Raw genomic sequence first — 19,826 nt, 5'->3', positions numbered from 1 at the left:
ATTATTGTAAATAAGAAGAAAAACACACAAACAAACAGAAAAGAAAGGGTAAGATAATGTACCGAAAATAATCATATAAAAAATTTCATTAGAAGTAAGCACATAACATAGGTAAAACAATCAATCCCTAAGACGAGCAAGTCCACCTACATGCATTTCCCAAACTAGAAAATCTCTAAGTGACGTACGAGGAGTGCATAACTTAGTCGCTCTAAACATAGAACCCTCACGAATAACAAAGTCAACATAGTTTATACGCATCCCTAACCTCCTTAGAAATGAGACCAAAATCAGGACAAGTAGAATATGCAATCACTCGTTATAGACTTGGACATCGAAATATATATGAATTGATATAAAAATCTAGGGTGTACTACACTTGTAGTGATATTTATACTTTGTAGAGTCATAAACAAAGGGGTTATCACCCAACCACCTACAAGGTTCTCCCTCTTAACGTGTAAAGTGCTCATAGACGAGGACCTCCTCCTACTTCTCACGACATACCTTACACTTCTCTACTTGAGAATGGATGGTATTAGAGTGTTAGGATAACTCTCATTTAGAATCCCTACATCAATACATACAATACTAAAACACCACCATAAAATCTCTCATCGAGACTAAAGAAATTATGTCAAACACATATATCATATTCAACCAATAACAAACTCATGATCATCATAATCTCATATTTAAATAAATACCATACAAGTTCACAATCATGTTATTAACCAAGCATGGTTTCATCATTCACATAATCACATCCATTAAGCACGTCATAAGAGGTATAGGTAAACTTAGTAAAAAATATGATATTTTCGCTTAATCACCAGATTTACTCGCCCAACTAGTAGTACTTGACAATACACTCGTTCAACCACCAGATCTGCTTGCGCAATGAATTCAATCTCGCTCAACGACCAGATTTGCTCGCTCAACCACTAAATATGCTCATTCATCTAAAAGTACTTGACAACACACTCGCTTAGTGACCAAATCTGCTCGTTCAACGAGAAAACCATTAGAGCTTACAAACTTAAAATTCTCCCAAAAGTCGTTTAGCAACTATCAAGTTTGTGAGCTATCTGACTTTGACTTCGCTCAATGAGAATAAGCTCGTCTAGCGAGTCTGCATAATTCTACATAACAGAATTTTATCATTCCTACCTTGCAAAACTAGTTTAACACTAATCACAAATGCTCAAAATAACCAAACATTAGATTATACAAAATTCAATGTCTCAAATCATCTCAAATGACATCTCAAATATACGATATATCTCCAATTTAACATACAATCATGAAAAATAATTCAACCTGCCTAACCCAACTCAATAGTCATATTTCATCAATCATCTCAGTTACATAAACCAATTATCGTACAAACATACAATCAATAATTAAAAGTTTTCTATTAGTTAAAAATAAAGGTAATGAGATTCCCTTACATTTTAGAAGCTCAAACAATTGTATAGAACCTAAATCGCTTTCATAGATCACAAAATTCTATATGTACCTATAAACCAAAAAATCATGATTAGAGTACGTCGTTGGGACAACTAATCATCAAAGAGTCTTATAAAATACTCAGATAACACATGCAAAACATAGTTGACTCGCATGCAAGGAAAACAAAACAGACCAAAGAAAAGAGCATGAACAAACTTACTTTTTTGTAGAAACTGATAGAATAGACTTGAAGATCTCGTCTCAAAGATTGCTCAGGCGGTCTCTAATCTTCAAACAAATGAACAAGGAGTAAGAACTCTCAAAGAGAAGTAAAAAAAACTCAAGAAAAGTGGTTTTTAGAGATTGTGTGTTTTAAAATAATAAAACTCGTTCATAACAAATCTATTTATAAATCATTACCATTTCTAAAATTTCATTTTTTTGTTCTTTACAAATACCAAATTGATTAAAAATGAGAAAAATAAACTAATTATAAAAAAAACTCAAACATATTATTTTAAAGTTTTAATTTGAAAATAATATTATAATTTTTATATATGTGTTAACTCATGATTCATTAATATTAAATATTTCTCACATAAAAGAATTACGCAGTGTTCGCTTGGAGCGATTATATTGTTTATGCATATTAGCGAGCGATGAATTTTAATTGTTACGCGTTCGGTTGAAGTGATATGCGCGGACGAATTTACGGCGAAATGCGGGATGCCTGTACTGTTCACTCACCCATGTATGTGGTGGGATTTGGAGGGATGAAATGCAAATTCTCTGAAATGCCCCTATAACTCAAAATAATTCCCAGATAAATTTTGATAATTAATATAAAGGTTGTAATTGCATTGCATGTTTAAAACAAGAACATAGCTACGCTTTGCACTCACTAGTATTACTGTGAGGAGTTACGACTTTTGTATGAGTGTATAGTTGTTTAGGCAAATATTTCTTGTTTATTTTTTGCATGGTTAGTGGTAGATGAAGAAGATAAGGTTGATGGAAGATGAAGAAGAAAGTGGTTGATAAAGAGAAGGACTATTTGAAGCTGGAGAAGATGAAGCAGAGCCAAGCGTATTCGGTTCCAAGAAGACCTGTATTCGGTTCCAGCGCCATGAAGAAAAACAACGCCAAGTTGTATTCGGTTCCATTTGAGGAGTATCCGATTCTACACATATTCACCAATCTGAGCGTTCGGTGCCACGACGTAGCTCAGAATCACGTTTCCGCTGACGACAAACTCGCTGACGGTCGGCCTCCCGTTCTCCAATTACACTGCTTCTATCGCCTTGCAGCGCTAAAGAAACGAGCGTCCCGTTAAACAGTTCCATAAAATAGAGCGAAGAAAATTAGAGAATCGGAAGCAGGTTCACTTACGACGGCGTTTCAGAGCGAGACGCGAGAGGTTTTGAAGAAGCGAGAAGTGGTGATTTGAGCGAATGAAGAGGAAGAAGTGGGAGCGGAGTGAAGTTGGAGAGTGGACATGGCGTTTCGAAACCTTTGAACACGATGATCTTTTCAAATAGCGTGGCTATGTTTATATTTCCTTTTTTTCATTTCTGTGTTTTATAATTCACTTTGTTAATTACAAAATGATACTAATTATTTCTATTTTTAAAGAATTATTTCTATTTTTTTTTACAATTCCTCTCATGATTAAAAATAATTATTTTAATTTATTAAATTACAATTTTTTACATTTTAAAAATTAATTTTAATAATTATTTTTAATTTTTTATTCTTTTTAAACATTTTTACAATTAAATATAACATTAACAATTATCATTTTATATTATTTTAATAACTAGGAGCATTTTGATAATCTTTTTATTATCATTTTTAAAATTTGTCACATCAATCAAATCCTACACTAATTCTGACAAACTTTATTTTCAAATTTACTCTCAATTATCCACAAATCCACTCAAAAAAACAACAAAAAAATTACCTTAAAATCCACTCAAATCCATTCACATCATCTCTCCCAAATCACTGCAAAAGAATAAAGCATTAAAGAGTTATATAAAGTGTATTATTGTACGTGATATATATTTGGTATTTAATCGAAACTTTGAATTCAAATTTTTTAAAAACGTATATTAAATCCAAATCTCTATTTATGTTTTAACCAAGTTACCTTTTATAAAAAAAATAAAAAATAAAAAATTGATGCAAAATCTCAACACACGGAATATTCATTCACTAATGCTGGTCTCTTTTGATGATGATATTTGTATTTAAGGATGTGTTTGAGTATTGGAATATAGAAGAAAAGAGCAGAAAAGATAAAAAGAAAAATGTTTTGTTGTTTTGAAAGTGAAGTTGGAAACATAGGTTAAGATGGATAAGTTGAAAAAAATGCAATGATGAAATGGTGAAGTGAAAGGTGACCAAAATGAAGGATGAAAGAAAGCATTTGGCATGAAAGTATTGTTTTGGTGTGGCGTACCCAGCATTAGCTGGATCATATTATATATATTGCCTTCAACTACAATGCAAATGGGTCCATTCTTCCTCGTTCGTACAAAATTCTTATGCATTATTTCCTTCACCACATGCATTCAAAATAATACATTAATTCTTTTTAACTTCTAATGCATGCAATTTTTCACCCATTCAAACTTCATTATATACAAGTGCATAGGTTGGGATATTCTTGATAAAATTTGCTATATATATATTTGATAATTACGGATATTTACTATTTATTAATTACGGATAGCGGATATTTTAATATCTATTTATAAACAAGTCGGGTGCAAGTACTATATATTCGACCCACGATTCAAAAAATAAAAATGATAATTAAATTAAATTAAATTTAAAATAAACTTAATTTATATTTTTTAGATTAAATTTATTTAAAATTAAATTTTAGTTCATTTATATTAAATTTTATTTTAAAAATATATAAAATATATATTTTCTAATATTTATATATCCATAAATTGTAATTTGCAGATTTTTTTTGAAATAGACTTTCGCGTGAATAACAAAACAGGTAAAATTTTCATTTGTGAACAGACATTATTCATATTCGATCCGTTTTAAAAACAAACATATTATAATATACAAAATGAATATATTATATTAAATATTTTGGTGTAGTTTTGACAATATAAAAGATTTATTTATATATACTAATTTTTTAAGCTTCTTATCACATCTTATACTTAGAATGATGAGTCAAGATTAATTGCATTTACTACATATTTCGCAGTGAATAAATTTGGATGAAGTAGTAAATTAAGCTGTACACCTAGAATGTAATAAAATAAAATCCTATCCTATATTAAAAAATTAGAATATTAATAATGTTTTGGTTGGGCTATTAAGTCAAAATATTCCTAACGTAACCCATCCACCGTTCAACAACTTCATCAATCTGAAAGAGCATTTCTTTTCCCACCTTTTTTCTAAATTATTTTTCCACTTTTTAGACATATATAATTTTGTAAATGAAAATGGTCAAAGGTCAACATTATTGGTGGGCATCGAGGTGTTGTCGTTTTATTGCTGCCAGCCGAAGACCTTCGGCGTGGAAACATAGAACCTTTAATTTTATCCATTTTTCAAGGTTGTTGGCATAGTCAGCATATTCTTTAATGCTGAAAATTACAAAAAACAAATAGACATTTATTTTTTATAGACATTAATTAACTGAATTACATCAATATTTTTAAATCACTTTTCATATATGTTTCGTCAATTATATTTAAACACCCTATATATCTTCTCTTCTTTTTTAAAATCTTTACTTTTTAACGTAGTTTTAAACAAGTTGCTTATTATACTTCTTTCTCCATTTAATGTCGACGTATTTTTTAATTATAATAAAAATGGAAAAAAGAGTATAACTAGAAATAAAAAATGAATAAAATATAGAAAGAAAGATAAAAAAAAAGAAGTAAAGTGTAACCTCTAAACAAAGAGGGTAAAAACATGATAATAATGTAACAGAGAAAAACGTAGTTTAACTGTAGAAGAATGAGTGAAATTATTGGTTGAGTAGAAGTTAACGTAAGATGTTGAATGAGTACAAAAGGCAGCATGATAAGCATGAGGTAAGTCGGAGTCAAAAGTTGATACAAACACTAAATTATTTATAATGATGAAGGTGAAGACCGTTTTAGAGGAATAATAATAATACTTTATTATTTCTTCATTTCAAACAGAACCTTCTTTTTTTATGCTTAGTTATTCTACACTTCCGCTATAAATGTATCAAAAAGAAAATTAACAATATTAAATATCACACGGCCAAAACTCCCAAACATCCTACATCTTTTGTCGCCATCCAAACGTTTAATTATTCATTTTTCGCAAATTAAAACAAAAGAAATTATCCAAATGTCAAAAGAAGCACGTAATTGTGGGGTTGGTGCTGAATTTCACACCGAATTCCTCCGTGTAATACTTTTAAAATAATCCATAAAAAAATTATTTATTTTTCTCAGAAGATGTAATAAAATAGTTCATTTTATATTTTAAAATATTCCCCTTCTTTTTATTTATCATAATTTTGGTAAAACATATAATGGTAACATATTTTTATCGTCAGTCAAAGCTCATTAAAGCTAAACAAGATTATAAACAGAAATTATGAAACAAAAATAAGTTCCCCCGGTATTATAACTTTCACGAATAAAAAGTGAATTGAAAAAAGATATACTTTTTAACTTTTTCCAGTATATACTTAATGACACCCGACAAAATTTAATTAATTCCTTATATTACAGACACAGTATAAATTAAAACAAGAATTCAGAACACGTGTCAGACATCATGGGCAGAGAAATATTAGTTTCTGACATATATTCTCCAGAATACAATATTTTCAGAGATTAAAATCATAAAGAATTATATATTATAATGAATGTTTATTCTTTTTGATAATTTTTGAGAAGTGAAAGATGTATATTGAACACTTTCACGTGTAGAAGGGCATTGCTTGGAGCATTAGCACCGAACAGTATTGAGCTTTGGGATATTCGTTTTGGAAAATTTGAAGATACAAATTGAGATATAACTGGATGAGTATTTTTAATTCTCGATTTATTATTACTTAATTTCCAAAAGCCACCAATTTCATTTCCTTTTTCTCTACTGAACTTTTCTCTCTCTATCTTCTGCTTCTTCCCTCCGCCGGGAAACCCACCGGCGATACTACACAAGTAAACCTAGACTCCCACTCTTCTAGAACCTTCTTCTATAAAACCGCAGCATGGGGAACTGCAACGTGTGTGCGAAAGCTGATGTGGTTGAAGATAATAGCAAGAAGTCGAGCGACGGCAACCGCGCCCGGAAAAAGGATGCGAACCAGAAAAAGCCGAACCCGTTTTCCGACGAACCGGGGCGGTCGGCGACGCCGATCCGCGTTCTGAAGGATGTGATCCCAATGAGCCACAGGACGCGCATAAGCGATAAGTACATATTGGGCCGGGAATTGGGCCGGGGCGAGTTCGGCATCACCTACCTCTGCACGGACCGGGAAACCAAGGAGGCGTTGGCCTGCAAATCGATCTCGAAGAGGAAGCTGCGGACTGCCGTGGACATCGAGGACGTGCGGCGCGAGGTGGCTATCATGTCCACGCTTCCGGAGCATCCCAACGTCGTGAAGCTCAAGGCTACCTACGAGGACAACGAGAACGTGCACCTCGTGATGGAGCTCTGCGAGGGAGGAGAACTTTTCGACAGAATTGTCGCCCGCGGACACTACAGCGAGCGTGCGGCCGCCGCCGTGGCGCGCACCATCGCTGAAGTTGTGAGGATGTGCCATAGCAATGGCGTCATGCACAGAGACCTCAAGCCAGAGAACTTCCTCTTCGCGAATAAGAAGGAAAATTCCGCTCTCAAAGCCATCGATTTTGGCCTCTCCGTGTTCTTCAAACCAGGTAAGATAATTAAGAACTTACAACTAGAACTGTTGAAATTTTCTTATTTTTTTGAAATTTTTTTGGGGTTTTTTTTAGGGGAGAAGTTTGCGGAGATTGTTGGGAGTCCTTACTACATGGCGCCGGAGGTTCTGAAGCGGAATTACGGGCCGGAGGTGGATGTGTGGAGTGCTGGGGTGATTCTTTACATTTTGTTGTGTGGGGTTCCCCCGTTTTGGGCAGGTAGGGATTTGTGTGTTTGTTCTATTTGGGTGGATTTAGCTGTTTCTGGATTTGATTTGAGGTTCTTGTGTGGCTTTTGGGTGTGGCAGAGACTGAGCAAGGTGTGGCGTTGGCGATCTTGAGGGGTGTCATTGACTTCAAGAGGGAACCTTGGCCGCAGATATCGGAGAGTGCCAAGAGCCTTGTGCGCCTAATGTTGGAGCCTGATCCTAAAAAGCGTTTGACAGCTGAACAGGTTCTTGGTAAGTCATTCACTCTCGGTACTGTGTGGTTTAGTGTACTACTGTCTACTAACTGAGTGGCAAAATGTTGGATTGGATTTTTGAATAATGGAGGTTTTTAATTTTTTTATATATTTTTTGTACTGATATATGTTAACCTTCGCCATTGTGGTTTCATTGGAATTGGATTTAGTGGAGAGGTATGACGAGTGTGTTTCAGATCTCTGCGTGTTTAGTAGGAATTGGTTTTGGTACAGAAGTATTATAAGCGTGTTTCAGATTTCAGTATGTTTTGTAGGCTTTCAATAAATGACCTGTCAGGTATCACTATAACTTTTGTACATAGGTATCGGTGTCCGTGAGGGATGCGGCGTAAACATTAGTTTCCTTCTCCGCTTGATTATTGCACCGTCTAATATGACTGCACTTTGCGTGGACGAAATTTGTCCGCAGAAAGCCTGTAAAATGAAGAGCGGATATAAGAAAAAAGTAAAAACCCTTATGCTATCTGTTAAACATGGCTCTGTTCTAGAATAGGTAGGTATAAGGCTTGGGGAAAATTTTCCGTTATAGTAGGATTAGTGGGTGCAGCTTAGGATTAATTGTTATTTGTTAAACAATTAGGGGTTGCTTGGATGAGTTGGTGGAAACTGGGAAGGTGGGGAATTTGGAACGAAAACCGCTTCACATTTTGTTGGTATGGCTGTAATATGTGGAAATTAAAATATTCATTGTTCAAAGTCATAGCTCTAACACTTTGGTTGAAAGACTTGTTCACTCAGTCATATATTTCCGCTGACTAAACTGGGCACACTGTTCACTTATGGTTAGGATGCTCCTATTTTTTCTTCTGTTGGGCTTGTTAGCAAGCTATAACTTTACAAGAAATGGGTTTCAAGTCTCAACCACGGTCCATAGCCCAAGCTGGATTCATTTCCCATCTGTTTCTGGGTTTAAAATGTATTCTGTCTTGCTAATGTAGATAGCGAGGAGAGAATAAATTCTCACTTCTTTGAAGTTGAATAGTGGTATGTTTTATTATTTTATTGTTTTTTTATTTCATTTTTATACTAACAGTGATGTTTGTGGTCTATTTTTTCGTCTTAGAAGGTTTTGTTTTGATAACTAAATAGGTTTATCTTGTGGGGGCTTCAAAATCATACTGTTGCAACAGTTTGAAACAGCTGTGTCTAGCATTTAATTTTTAAAAATCATTGCCACCCCTATCCTTTACCCATTTCCCCCTTCTCAAAAAGGAAAAATAAATTGTTAAATATTTGAACCCTTACGACATAGATTGGCAGACAGGACTGTACATGAGGTCTATCTTATGAACAAAATCTTGTGAATATTTACCATCTTTAATTATGTTTACAGAACATCCCTGGCTGCAAAACGCAAAGAAAGCTCCAAATGTTCCATTGGGAGATATTGTGAGGTCAAGGCTTAAGCAGTTTTCTGTGATGAATAGATTCAAAAAGAGAGCTCTGCGGGTTAGCATCTGTCCTGGTTTATGCTTGATTGTTTACTCAGGTCTCTGTGATTGAAATAGTAATTTGAAAAGTTGGTGATTTATGGTACTTTGAACGAATGCTACAGGTAATTGCAGAGCATTTATCTGTTGAAGAAGTAGAAATAATCAAAGATATGTTTACATTGATGGATACTGACAAAGATGGCAGAGTAACATACGAGGAGCTGAAGGCTGGATTGAGGAAAGTTGGTTCACAATTGGCTGAGCCAGAGATAAAGATGCTGATGGAAGTGGTAAACTTCTATAATTGTATATAGTTTATAATGTAGTTACTTCAAATAATATCAGTTATTTTGTCATTACCGCTATTATGACTTGAGTAAGTCCGATGGAGCTCATGGAAGCATTTTTTTGGGACTTCTGCTTCATTTCTTAAAAGTCAATGCTCTTTGAACAACCAGAGCTGAGTTCTACAGGAATTAAACTTTTTATCTCTCTCCTATATACCCCCTTACGTATGAATGTGGCATGTGTATGACAAATGTGACTTTTCTTGCTATTTGGATGTTGTGAGTAAGCATAATTTAATATGCCAGTATGTTACACTTAACCCAATAGTTTGGTGTATATTATGTCTAAATCTACTTGTAGGAACCTTTAGTTTATGGTAATATTTCGTAATTATCGATATCTCCTTGTTTATGTCTCTCTTGCGGAGATTGTTTTAGACATTGCTGTAGGAAAGTGGCACTAGTTTATTAAAAACACAACATACTTTTGTATAAAGCTAGGGAAACACACTCTTTATTTCATTAAAAATGAGATTCATGTATCTGAAGTCAAATTTAGTTGTTTTTCATCCCTTAATCTTGGACTTGTCAAGTGTATTTGTATAACAAATATGTGATTCAAGAATGGTTTCATTTGTTTTGAATTACATAGGCCGATGTTGATGGGAATGGAGTACTTGACTATGGAGAGTTTGTAGCTGTTACAATTCACTTGCAAAAAATGGAGAACGATGAGCATTTCCACAAAGCATTCAAGTTTTTTGACAAAGATGGGAGTGGTTATATTGAGTCTGGCGAGTTACAAGAAGCATTAGCAGATGAGTCAGGAGAAACTGATGCTGATGTATTACACGATATCATGCGTGAAGTAGACACTGACAAGGTTTGACTTTCATGCTCATTATATTTACTACGTGTGAAATTTCAATGGAAATTACAAGTATTTGCTGCTCTCACGTTATATTCTTTTATCATCTCATATACACGTCATGCTTGCTTCTCTATAAGTCTTTCCCTCGTTTGCCAATTTTCTGTTTTCACTCCACAGGATGGTCGCATTAGTTACGAGGAGTTCGTGGCAATGATGAAGACTGGAACTGACTGGAGAAAAGCGTCCAGGCAATATTCAAGAGAGAGATTCAAGAGTTTGAGCCTAAATTTGATGAAGGATGGCTCGCTTCAGCTTCATGATGGAATTACTGGTCAAGCTGTGGTGGTTTAAGTGTAAAGTAATTTCTTAAAGTAAAACCTCATGCCACGCTCTCTCAGTTACTCATTTTTCTTGCGTCACTCGTTGTGGTTGGAAGTCTTGGGAAGCTCTCCTGAAAGCAAGTTTTGGGAAGGTTTGAGTTTTAGTGTTTTAAGATATAATGATCTGGAGTTGGAATTGGGTAGCTTAGGTTCCTTAGTTGGATTGGATGTCAGATTCCTGCAGCTTGCGTTGGATGATTGCAATTGCATACTAAAGATGGTTCATAGCCTGTCACCAAAAGGTGGAGAGCACATGCTACAGCTACATACCACGAAAAAAATTACATATTCTTTGTATATGTGTTATATGTGTTTGATAATTTCATTGGTAAATGTGATTTTTCTAACTTGTGTGCAGAAAACCAGTTATAGGACTTGTCTCATGGGCGATATGAACTTCTGAGTATATAGAAAGTCTAGGTATCTTCTAGTTGAAGCAGTTTAATTTGTCTGGAAGTGTATTTATCTCAAAGCCTTCATTTCACCTTTTCTCCCCCTTTGGTTAAACATTCTCTCTTGTCCCCCTGTTTGTGGTTAATTTTCATTAGCTACAACATAATCTAGAACAGCTTTAAACTGCAAACACTTTCGTTTGCTAAATTGCAAATTAAATTAGTGTAGCAACTTCCTCCAATTTTAAATAAAACAAAAAAAAATAAAAGGACATTTTCATAAATAATCCATGTAGTGTAGCTACACAACTTCCACAGTAAATTTTGGAAGTGGAGAACACAACACACTTATTTCTCTCAAAGTATATTTTTGAAAAAAAAATATGAGATGAAACATAAACAAAAAGAGTACAATAGCAATAAAGATCACTAATTGGGATTCTTACTTTTTTGTTTACCTCCAACCTTGTATGTAATTTTCCTAAAAGTAATTTGATGAGAACATGCTTTAGTTGTTCACAAAACAATGGAAGCATGTCTATGCTTCTACTCAAAACGACGTTTTTTTTTTTTTTGTCTTAATACCCCTTATGGTTTTTATTTTCGTCAAGTGTGTTCGATTTGATCCAGTTTTTTTCTGTTCAATGTTGTCCTAAAGAATGTAATTTTTATTCAATTTAGTCATTTTTGCAGACGGCGTTTAAATCGTTAACGGTCAACTGTCCAGCTGTGTATATCAGTGCTGACTTGCCTGGACTGAAACATGACACAACCAATGAGAGACTGCCACGTGGCAGTCCCTTCCCCCACCCAAAAAATTAGGGTTTCTGAATGTAAGGAGGAAAGACTTCATTACGCCTACGCCACCACGAAGGAAAATTGAATGGGTTTCGAAATGTAGGACCGTCGTGATGCGAATCTGGCTCATGGTTGCTTGTCTGCGATTTGGTCTCTCTGGTTTCTTTCTACTTGTAGGTTTGAAGAGCAGCTTCGCGATGGTTGGAGAAGATGAAGATTGATGGAGAATGGTGCTTTTGCGACAACGATTATGCTCCAATTAGCTTTTTTGTTCTCTGTATTTCCTTTTGCAGGTTGAAGACTTGACGGAGAAGATGAGCTCGCGCATGGCTCGTCGTCTCGTTGCGGTGGTCATGGTTGTCGCGAGAAGATGTTGATGGCGATTCATGGTGGAGGAACTGGAGGAAGGGGAAGATGGTCATGGTGGTGTTTTTGGGTGGTTGTTGGATGGAGAAGATGAACAGCGGTGGTGGCGGCGCGACCATCTGGTTAAGGTTTCAAAATGTTTGATGATGGAGGTGCGAAGATGGTGGCTGGCTGGGAGCGTGGCAGCGGCAGTTAGGGTTAGGGGGAAATTAGGGTTTCTAGAGATAGGAGATGATGATGACGTGTCAAGGGTGATGTGTCACTTATTGCATAGTTTGACAGTTGGCCGATTTAAATGTCGTCTGCAAAAAAGACTAAATTGAACAAAAATTACCTTCTTTGAACAGAAAAAAAAAACTGGGACCAAATCGAACACACTATCAGAGGTATTAAGCCTTCTTTTTCTTATTTTACGTTCGTTACTATACAGAAAGAGATCACATTCGTTTTTGTTTTTTTTTTCAAAAAATAACACGATATTTTTTCTAAATAAAAAAATAATAAATCCTTTTGTTGCATATTTTAGTAAAAACAGCAAAAGTTTATTTGCATTGTAAAATATTTTTAATAAAGGTTATATTTATAAAGTAATCAAGTTAATGATTATATGTAAAAAAATATTTCTTTTGTAAATACAAAAGGAAAAAGTTTTAAATTAATAAAAAAATGATAATTATGTTTTAAGTTACATTATAAAAGTTATAAAAAATAAAAAATAAAATAAACAATTTCATTCTTAATTTCTGTAAGATTATGTTTCTCTAAATTCACATTTTTTCTAAAACACAAATTTCCTAACTTCTCTCTAACTTTCCTATCACTTCTTTATTGAAATTTAAATCGTTTTCCTTCTTTCTTTTTCGAAATCCATGAGTTGGGAGATAGCTAAGAATAGACCTAAGCTACAGAGAACTATGATTGGAGATACATCTTTTTTGGTCTTTTCGATTTTTAATTCTTTCTTCCTTTTGTCTTCATGTATGTGGTATTATTAGAGCTGATACATGTACGAACAACAAGAAAAAACAATTAATAATATTAATAGAAGTTCATAGTGATATATCTGTTTGTTAGTTGGACTTTCTGGGACCAAACTAGAGAATTTTTTAACATCTTCATCTCATTTTCTTTTCTAAAAAACATAAAAATAACATATTAACTTTATAAAGGAGATTAAGTAAAACTTAAAAATATTTTTAATAAAGTTTTATAAACAACTTGTGAAAATTCTCCTAAGTTTTACAAGTGTAATAAAAATACATATTTAATATTTTTAATTTAACTAATTTATAAACTTAATCTTTTTTACACAAAAAAACTCGGATCTATAATAAATTGGCTTACAATTTAAAATTTATTTTCACATTTCTATATAATCCATCGTGTATGTAGATATAATAGATTATATCTCATTACATGAAGGATTATGCATCTCCTTCTTCAATAATAAAATCATGAGATGCAATTAATTTGCATCTAATTATAGAATTATTTAATTTTTAATTAAAGTAATTAAATTATACTTTTCCAATTTCAATCAATTCAAATTTTCCAATTAAATTATTCATTATATCAAATTAAAAATTGTACATATGTCTAGTTTAATCGGTACATCAGTCTACTAAGAATAGAAAAATAGTTTTAATGTCGAAACACGGGTTCCAATGTGGACACTACCGTACATGACGGGTGGTTAACCTTGTTGGCAAACTTGGGATCAAAACATTAGCATTCACCATGGGTCGATAATGAGGTTCTAAGACGAACCATCAGTTCCTTAAGCCCTTCATTAGAGATAAAATGTCATTACCCTTAGACCCTTGATTGGGGGAGCATACAATACCTCAAATGAGGGGTGATTGATCCTAACGATGTCATTTCATGGACTTGAGATTGGAAAATTCCACCCTTTGAGGTGTCTTTTAAGGACAAAACTGTAACGAAGCACACACTCCAAAGTAGACAATATTTCAGATGAGGAGTGATTGACCTTAACGACGTCAATGGACAGACTCAGAATCAAAATATTGGCCCTACCTTAGGGTCGATAACCACTAGGTATTTTCAACCGTTTTGGCTGTTGAAGACATTAACCAAATCAAGACAAATAATTTGGGGACGTTGTTTGAACAAGAGTTGGTGGACTATGACAAGGAAGAAAACCAAGGATTTAACAAGGAGTTAATGGAACCTACTTTTGAGTTCATCAATCATAAGGGAGGCATAAGAGTAAAAAAATAATTACTTTTACATACCATAAGAGGGATCTTGTGATGCATTAAACGCGCATGTTAAACTAAATTTTTTTCCAATGAAACTATAATTGACAAAACATTTGACAAACCTAAAATGCTAAAAATCTTTCTTGTGGTAGTTGAGTGACCTAAATGTGTCATTTGATGGCCATGAGGATGTCCTTGCTAACAGTGAAGATGCATTGTTCAAAGTTGTGACCAACCAACTTGTTTTTGTAGCCATTGGGGGATCTGATTTTCGATAAGTGTAACACCTCTTTTAAGATGTTACCTGTAGTTTATAAATCATTCATTATCTTAAGAAAATTTAAACTCTAATATCATCACTAAATAATAAACTTTAAAAAACACTTTATTTCAGCCATTAAAATAAAGTTGTCCCATGTTCAACCATCATGATCTCGTGCTTAAGTTAAGTACCTCTAAAAATCTTGATACATCGCAACACATTCTTGGTATTTCAAGATCTTTCACAACAAAAGAACAATTTCACACTTGGACACAATTCACTCAATCAAGGGGGAGACTTCATTCTTACTCACATAATGATACAAGCTCTATATACCATATAGAAATAAAAACTAAAAACCATACCACTACAACTACATTAAGTAATGTAATTATCACTACTATGATGATATGAACAAAGGTAGATAACATGAAGTTTAGAAAGCAAATAGAACAATAACAAACAAAACTAACATTGACTTGACTATCTAGCGAAAACAACTTCTTTACCTAAAAACTTGAAGAGACGGTCTATATGCAACAACTTAAGGTGTTCACTACACTTTAAGGAAATGTGTGTCTCTTGCAAAAATCATTATGACTTGAAATAGAGCCCATAAGTGGAATACAAGAGGCATGATAATTTCTTTAGAAAGACAAGGTTTCAAAGGTGCATTTATGATAATTGTGTCTACATCTTAAAAGTAGAATAAATGAATATAATGTATATATTGTTGTATGTAAACAATATCTTATATCCGGTCAATATATGGATGAAATAAAAAAACTTAAAGAAAGATATTGCGGTGAATATATATGAAAATTAAATGATTCGAGTGTTGTGTTCACTTAATTAGGTTATTAGTAAGGTTGATTTTTAAGATGCACAAATTATAAATGGCTTAGTACCCTATTTTGTCCCCAGTTTCACTCGATAATGTCAAATTAGTCCATCCTTTACAACGTGCGTTAATTACGTCCTTACTTAATAAAATTTATATCAATGAAATCCCTTCCGTTAACTCTGTACAAACGACGTTAATTATTTTTCTCTCTCTTCTATTAACGTCGTTTGTACGGATTTAACGGAAGGGATTTCATTGATATAAATTTTATTAAGTAAGGACGTAATTGACGCACGTTTTAAAGGATGGACTAATTTGACATTGTCGAGCAAAACTGGGGACAAAATAAAATATTAAGCCATTATAAATCTATAAGTACAATTGTAGACCATCACGCAACTCACAGTTATTCAAGATCTTAACTTTAAAGAAAATAAGGAAATAAGACTAGATGGAAAAAACTTTATGTATTTTGATTAGATGTTTATTCAATTAGCTTGACTTTATATTCCTTGTAAATCAAAAGTAACATTAATATTTGTAATATCATTGCATTAGTAAAAACTTTTGTGATTAATAATAAAGAATTCAATGTAATCCAAGTGAATTAATATAAGATTTTACTATGATTGATAATTTTAATATTAATTACATGAACCATTCCCTTTTTAAACAGCAAAAATATATTTTATAAAACCATCGTGTAACCTTACTTATATATTTTAATCACAACTTACTTATACAGTCTAATCATGTATCAATCATTTTTATAGAGATATATCATAAAAAAACACCCTCAAATTATACATCATCTTAATTAAGTTTTCAAATCTTAATAGAAAAATTTGTTAAAAATATAAAACAAAGTTAAAAATTTAAACATTTATACGATTTGAAAGATTGTAAATTATTGTTGGAAAATAAATATATAATCTTAAAAGAGAATCTTACCCATTAATTTTAGACAATTCAAAGAATCCAAGTCATTTTGTACAAACTTATGAAAACAAAAGTACCAATTTCAAAGGTTAACATGTTTGTTTAGTGATTCAAAAGCTTGAATAATTTTAAATCTTCTTTCAAGCAAAGTAGGTCTCATACGTATTCAAACAAAATGCCAATTTTCCTATGTACTTTTTCAGATTACACACTTTGAAAGCAAAATGTAAAATATTAAATAAAATCCAAAAACTATAAATTATATATGACTAGAAATATTGTTGACTATAATTTTATAACGTGTAATTATTTTTTAAACAAAATCTTCCAATTGATTAAAAAAATCAACAAAATCAGGTTACTCCTTATCCTTTTTATAGGTTTAATAGCCAATTTAGTCCCCACTTTGGTTGAAAAATCTCAATTTAGTCCCTCGTTATAAAAGTGTTTTACATTAGTCCTAACTTTTAAAATAGTGGGTCAGATTGGTCCCTTTCGTTAAATATAAGTTAACGAAATTAATGATGATGATGTGACACAGCTTAAAGCTGATGTGTTAGATTGGTCCCTCGTTAGCTTTAAGTTGTGTCACATCATCATCCATTAATTTTGTTAACTTATATTTAACAGAAAGGACCAATCTGACCCACTATTTTAAAAGTTAGGACTAATTCAAAACACTTTTATAACGAGGGACTAAATTGAGATTTTTCAACCAAAGTGAGGACTAAATTGGCTATTAAACCCCTTTTTATAATAGAAATTTCAACTTGGAAAGTAATTATAAAAAAGGCTTAATACCCTATTTTGTCCCCAGTTTCGCTCGAAAATGTCAAATTAGTCCATCCTTTAAAAAATGCGTCAATTACGTCCTCACTTAATAAAATTTGCATGAATGAAATCTCTTCCGTTAAATCCGTAAAAACAGCGTTAATTATTTTTCTCTCTTATTAAGTAACGCCGTTTGTACGGATTTAACGGAAGGGATTTCATTGATGCAAATTTTATTAAGTGAGAGCGTAATTGACGCATTTTTTAAAGGATGGACTAATTTGACATTTTCGAGCGAAACTGGGGACAAAATAGGGTATTAAGCCTATAAAAAAATAAAGATTTAAATGCTTACTTCGTCCTTATATTAAGAGATGAATTTCTGTTTAGTACCCGATTTTAAAAATGAATACATTAGGTCCTTATGTTCTGAACGATGCGGATGTGGCCGTATTTTTTCTTTTCTCTCTTCTGCTGTCCAACTTTTTCTATCTCTTGTTCAGTTTTTTCTTTGATGATTTGTTGAACTTGTTTTTTCGTTGTGGACCTTATTCATATATTTTTCATAACATAGGAACCCAATATCTTCATTTTTAAAAACTGGATACTAAACAAAAATTCATGTCCAAAAATAAAATGTGTTAAAATTAAAAGTTAAATAAAGTAACTAAAAAAAATAACAATTATATAACATTATATGGAAGGAAATCGTAATATTTAACGATAATTTTAAAATAAAATATGAAAACAAAATGGAGATCTTGTAGTATATTATTATAAATAGATTATAAATTAAAAATAAACAACTATATATTTCAAAATTTAATTACATTAAAACAAGAAGATTTACTCAAATTGAAAAAAAAAATAGAAAATAAAAATTAACTTAAAATTTTAAATTGTAACAAATGAATAAAATGATATTAAAAAGTTGAAAAAAAGACAAAAAAAAATACATTGCTTTATATTTTTCTAACATGTCGTTTTACATTTCACTAAAAATCTTTTTGGTTTAATTGCTTCCTTTGTCCCCAGTTTGGTTGAATTGTGTCAAATTCATCCTCATTTTTAAAAAAGTTTCATTGTCGTCCTCACGTGGTGTAAAAGTGTCAATTGAATCCAAACATAGAAAAAATTTGTGTCAAAGTAGTCATCTCCGTTAAATACACACTAACGGTGTTAAGTGGCTGATTATTTGGCATTAGAAAATTAAAACGTGGCAAATGAGTCACAGTAGTGGTAATGACGTGTCAATGACGTGGCATACGGCCAACGACCATCATCAATCTTCACCCCTTCGTGGCACTGACCCCTCTGCTCATCACCCTCATCTTCTTCCTTACCTCATGGGCCTTCATCTCCAACAGGGGCCTTCATCTCCAACACCCGTGATCAGCCCCTCTCGGATTTCCACCCTTTCCGTTCTAGAATTCGTCAAATTCATCCCCATTTTTCTCACTGGATCATCCATCAACCATTCCAAGAACCAAATCCCAAACCAACCAGTAAATAAAAAGGATAGAAAAGAGAGGGAGAGGCGCCATCGGTGGCGTCGATGACGAAACGAACTCCGGCGAGAACGATGGTGACTAGCTTCGTCGACGGTAGGGTTTCGCTCGTTGCCTCAGAGGTGGTGTTCGGGGTTCGGTAACTGGCGGCGACCTTGGCCGCGTTTCATGGCACTGGCGGTGTTCGATGGAGAAGGAAGAGAACTCGCGCCGAATCGGAGGGTGAGAAGGGCCTGAACGCTGCCTCCGGTGGCTGGACGTGCCCAAGCGGAGGCCGGTGTCGGACTGAAAGAGTTTCTCCTCTATCGCGCGGAAAGGGGGCAGGAGAGAGGACCTGACACCGCGGCCAGCCGCGATCCTGGTGGCGCTTGGGGTCGCCGGTGACGTCATGGACCAGGCGGAGGGCCTCTTCGCGGTGGTCGGTTTGGTGGGGGCAGCCGTATGCGCGCAGGGAGACGATCCTTCGTCGGAGTTCCTAGCTGAAAGAATAGAGAGTCTCATGTCTTTCTGAACTGGAAGAATGAGGAAGATTTGAAAGTTTCATTGTCGTATGCCACGTCATTGACACGTCATTACCACTACTGTGACTCATTTGCCACGTTTTAATTTTCTAATGCCAAATAATCAGCCACTTAACACCGTTAGTGTGTATTTAACGGAGATGACTACTTTGACACAAATTTTTTCTATGTTTGGATTCAATTGACACTTTTACGCCACGTGAGGACGACAATGAAACTTTTTTAAAAATGAGGATGAATTTGACACAATTCAACCAAACTGGGGACAAAGGAAGCAATTAAACCAATCTTTTTAATTCTTGAACTCATATATGAAAACACTACTCTGAGTGTCAAAAACACCCTTTTTAAAATGATATAGAAATTTAGGGTTTTTTTATTTATAAA

At 33.5% G+C, this 19,826-nt stretch overlaps 1 protein-coding gene across 1 annotated transcript; it reads left to right on the top strand.

Annotated features, from left to right (window-relative positions):
* Positions 1 to 6,404: 6,404 nt before the first annotated feature.
* On the top strand, positions 6,405 to 11,307 carry LOC124825742 (calcium-dependent protein kinase 10-like). Its single transcript, XM_047298440.2, has 7 exons — positions 6,405 to 7,358; positions 7,437 to 7,580; positions 7,670 to 7,822; positions 9,179 to 9,294; positions 9,401 to 9,568; positions 10,218 to 10,448; positions 10,614 to 11,307. Exons 1-7 carry the CDS (start codon positions 6,689 to 6,691, stop codon positions 10,785 to 10,787), a joined length of 1,656 nt encoding a protein of 551 aa, XP_047154396.1. The 5' UTR covers positions 6,405 to 6,688; the 3' UTR covers positions 10,788 to 11,307.
* The last annotated feature ends 8,519 nt before the right edge of the window (positions 11,308 to 19,826 follow it).

The sequence above is a fragment of the Vigna umbellata genome, chromosome 2 (genome assembly GCF_029865625.1).
Source record: "Vigna umbellata cultivar VRB3 chromosome 2, Vumbellata_1.0, whole genome shotgun sequence".
Lineage (NCBI taxonomy): Eukaryota > Viridiplantae > Streptophyta > Magnoliopsida > Fabales > Fabaceae > Vigna > Vigna umbellata.
Note: the sequence above shows the minus strand (reverse complement) of the source record. Positions and strands in the feature narration are given on the sequence as shown.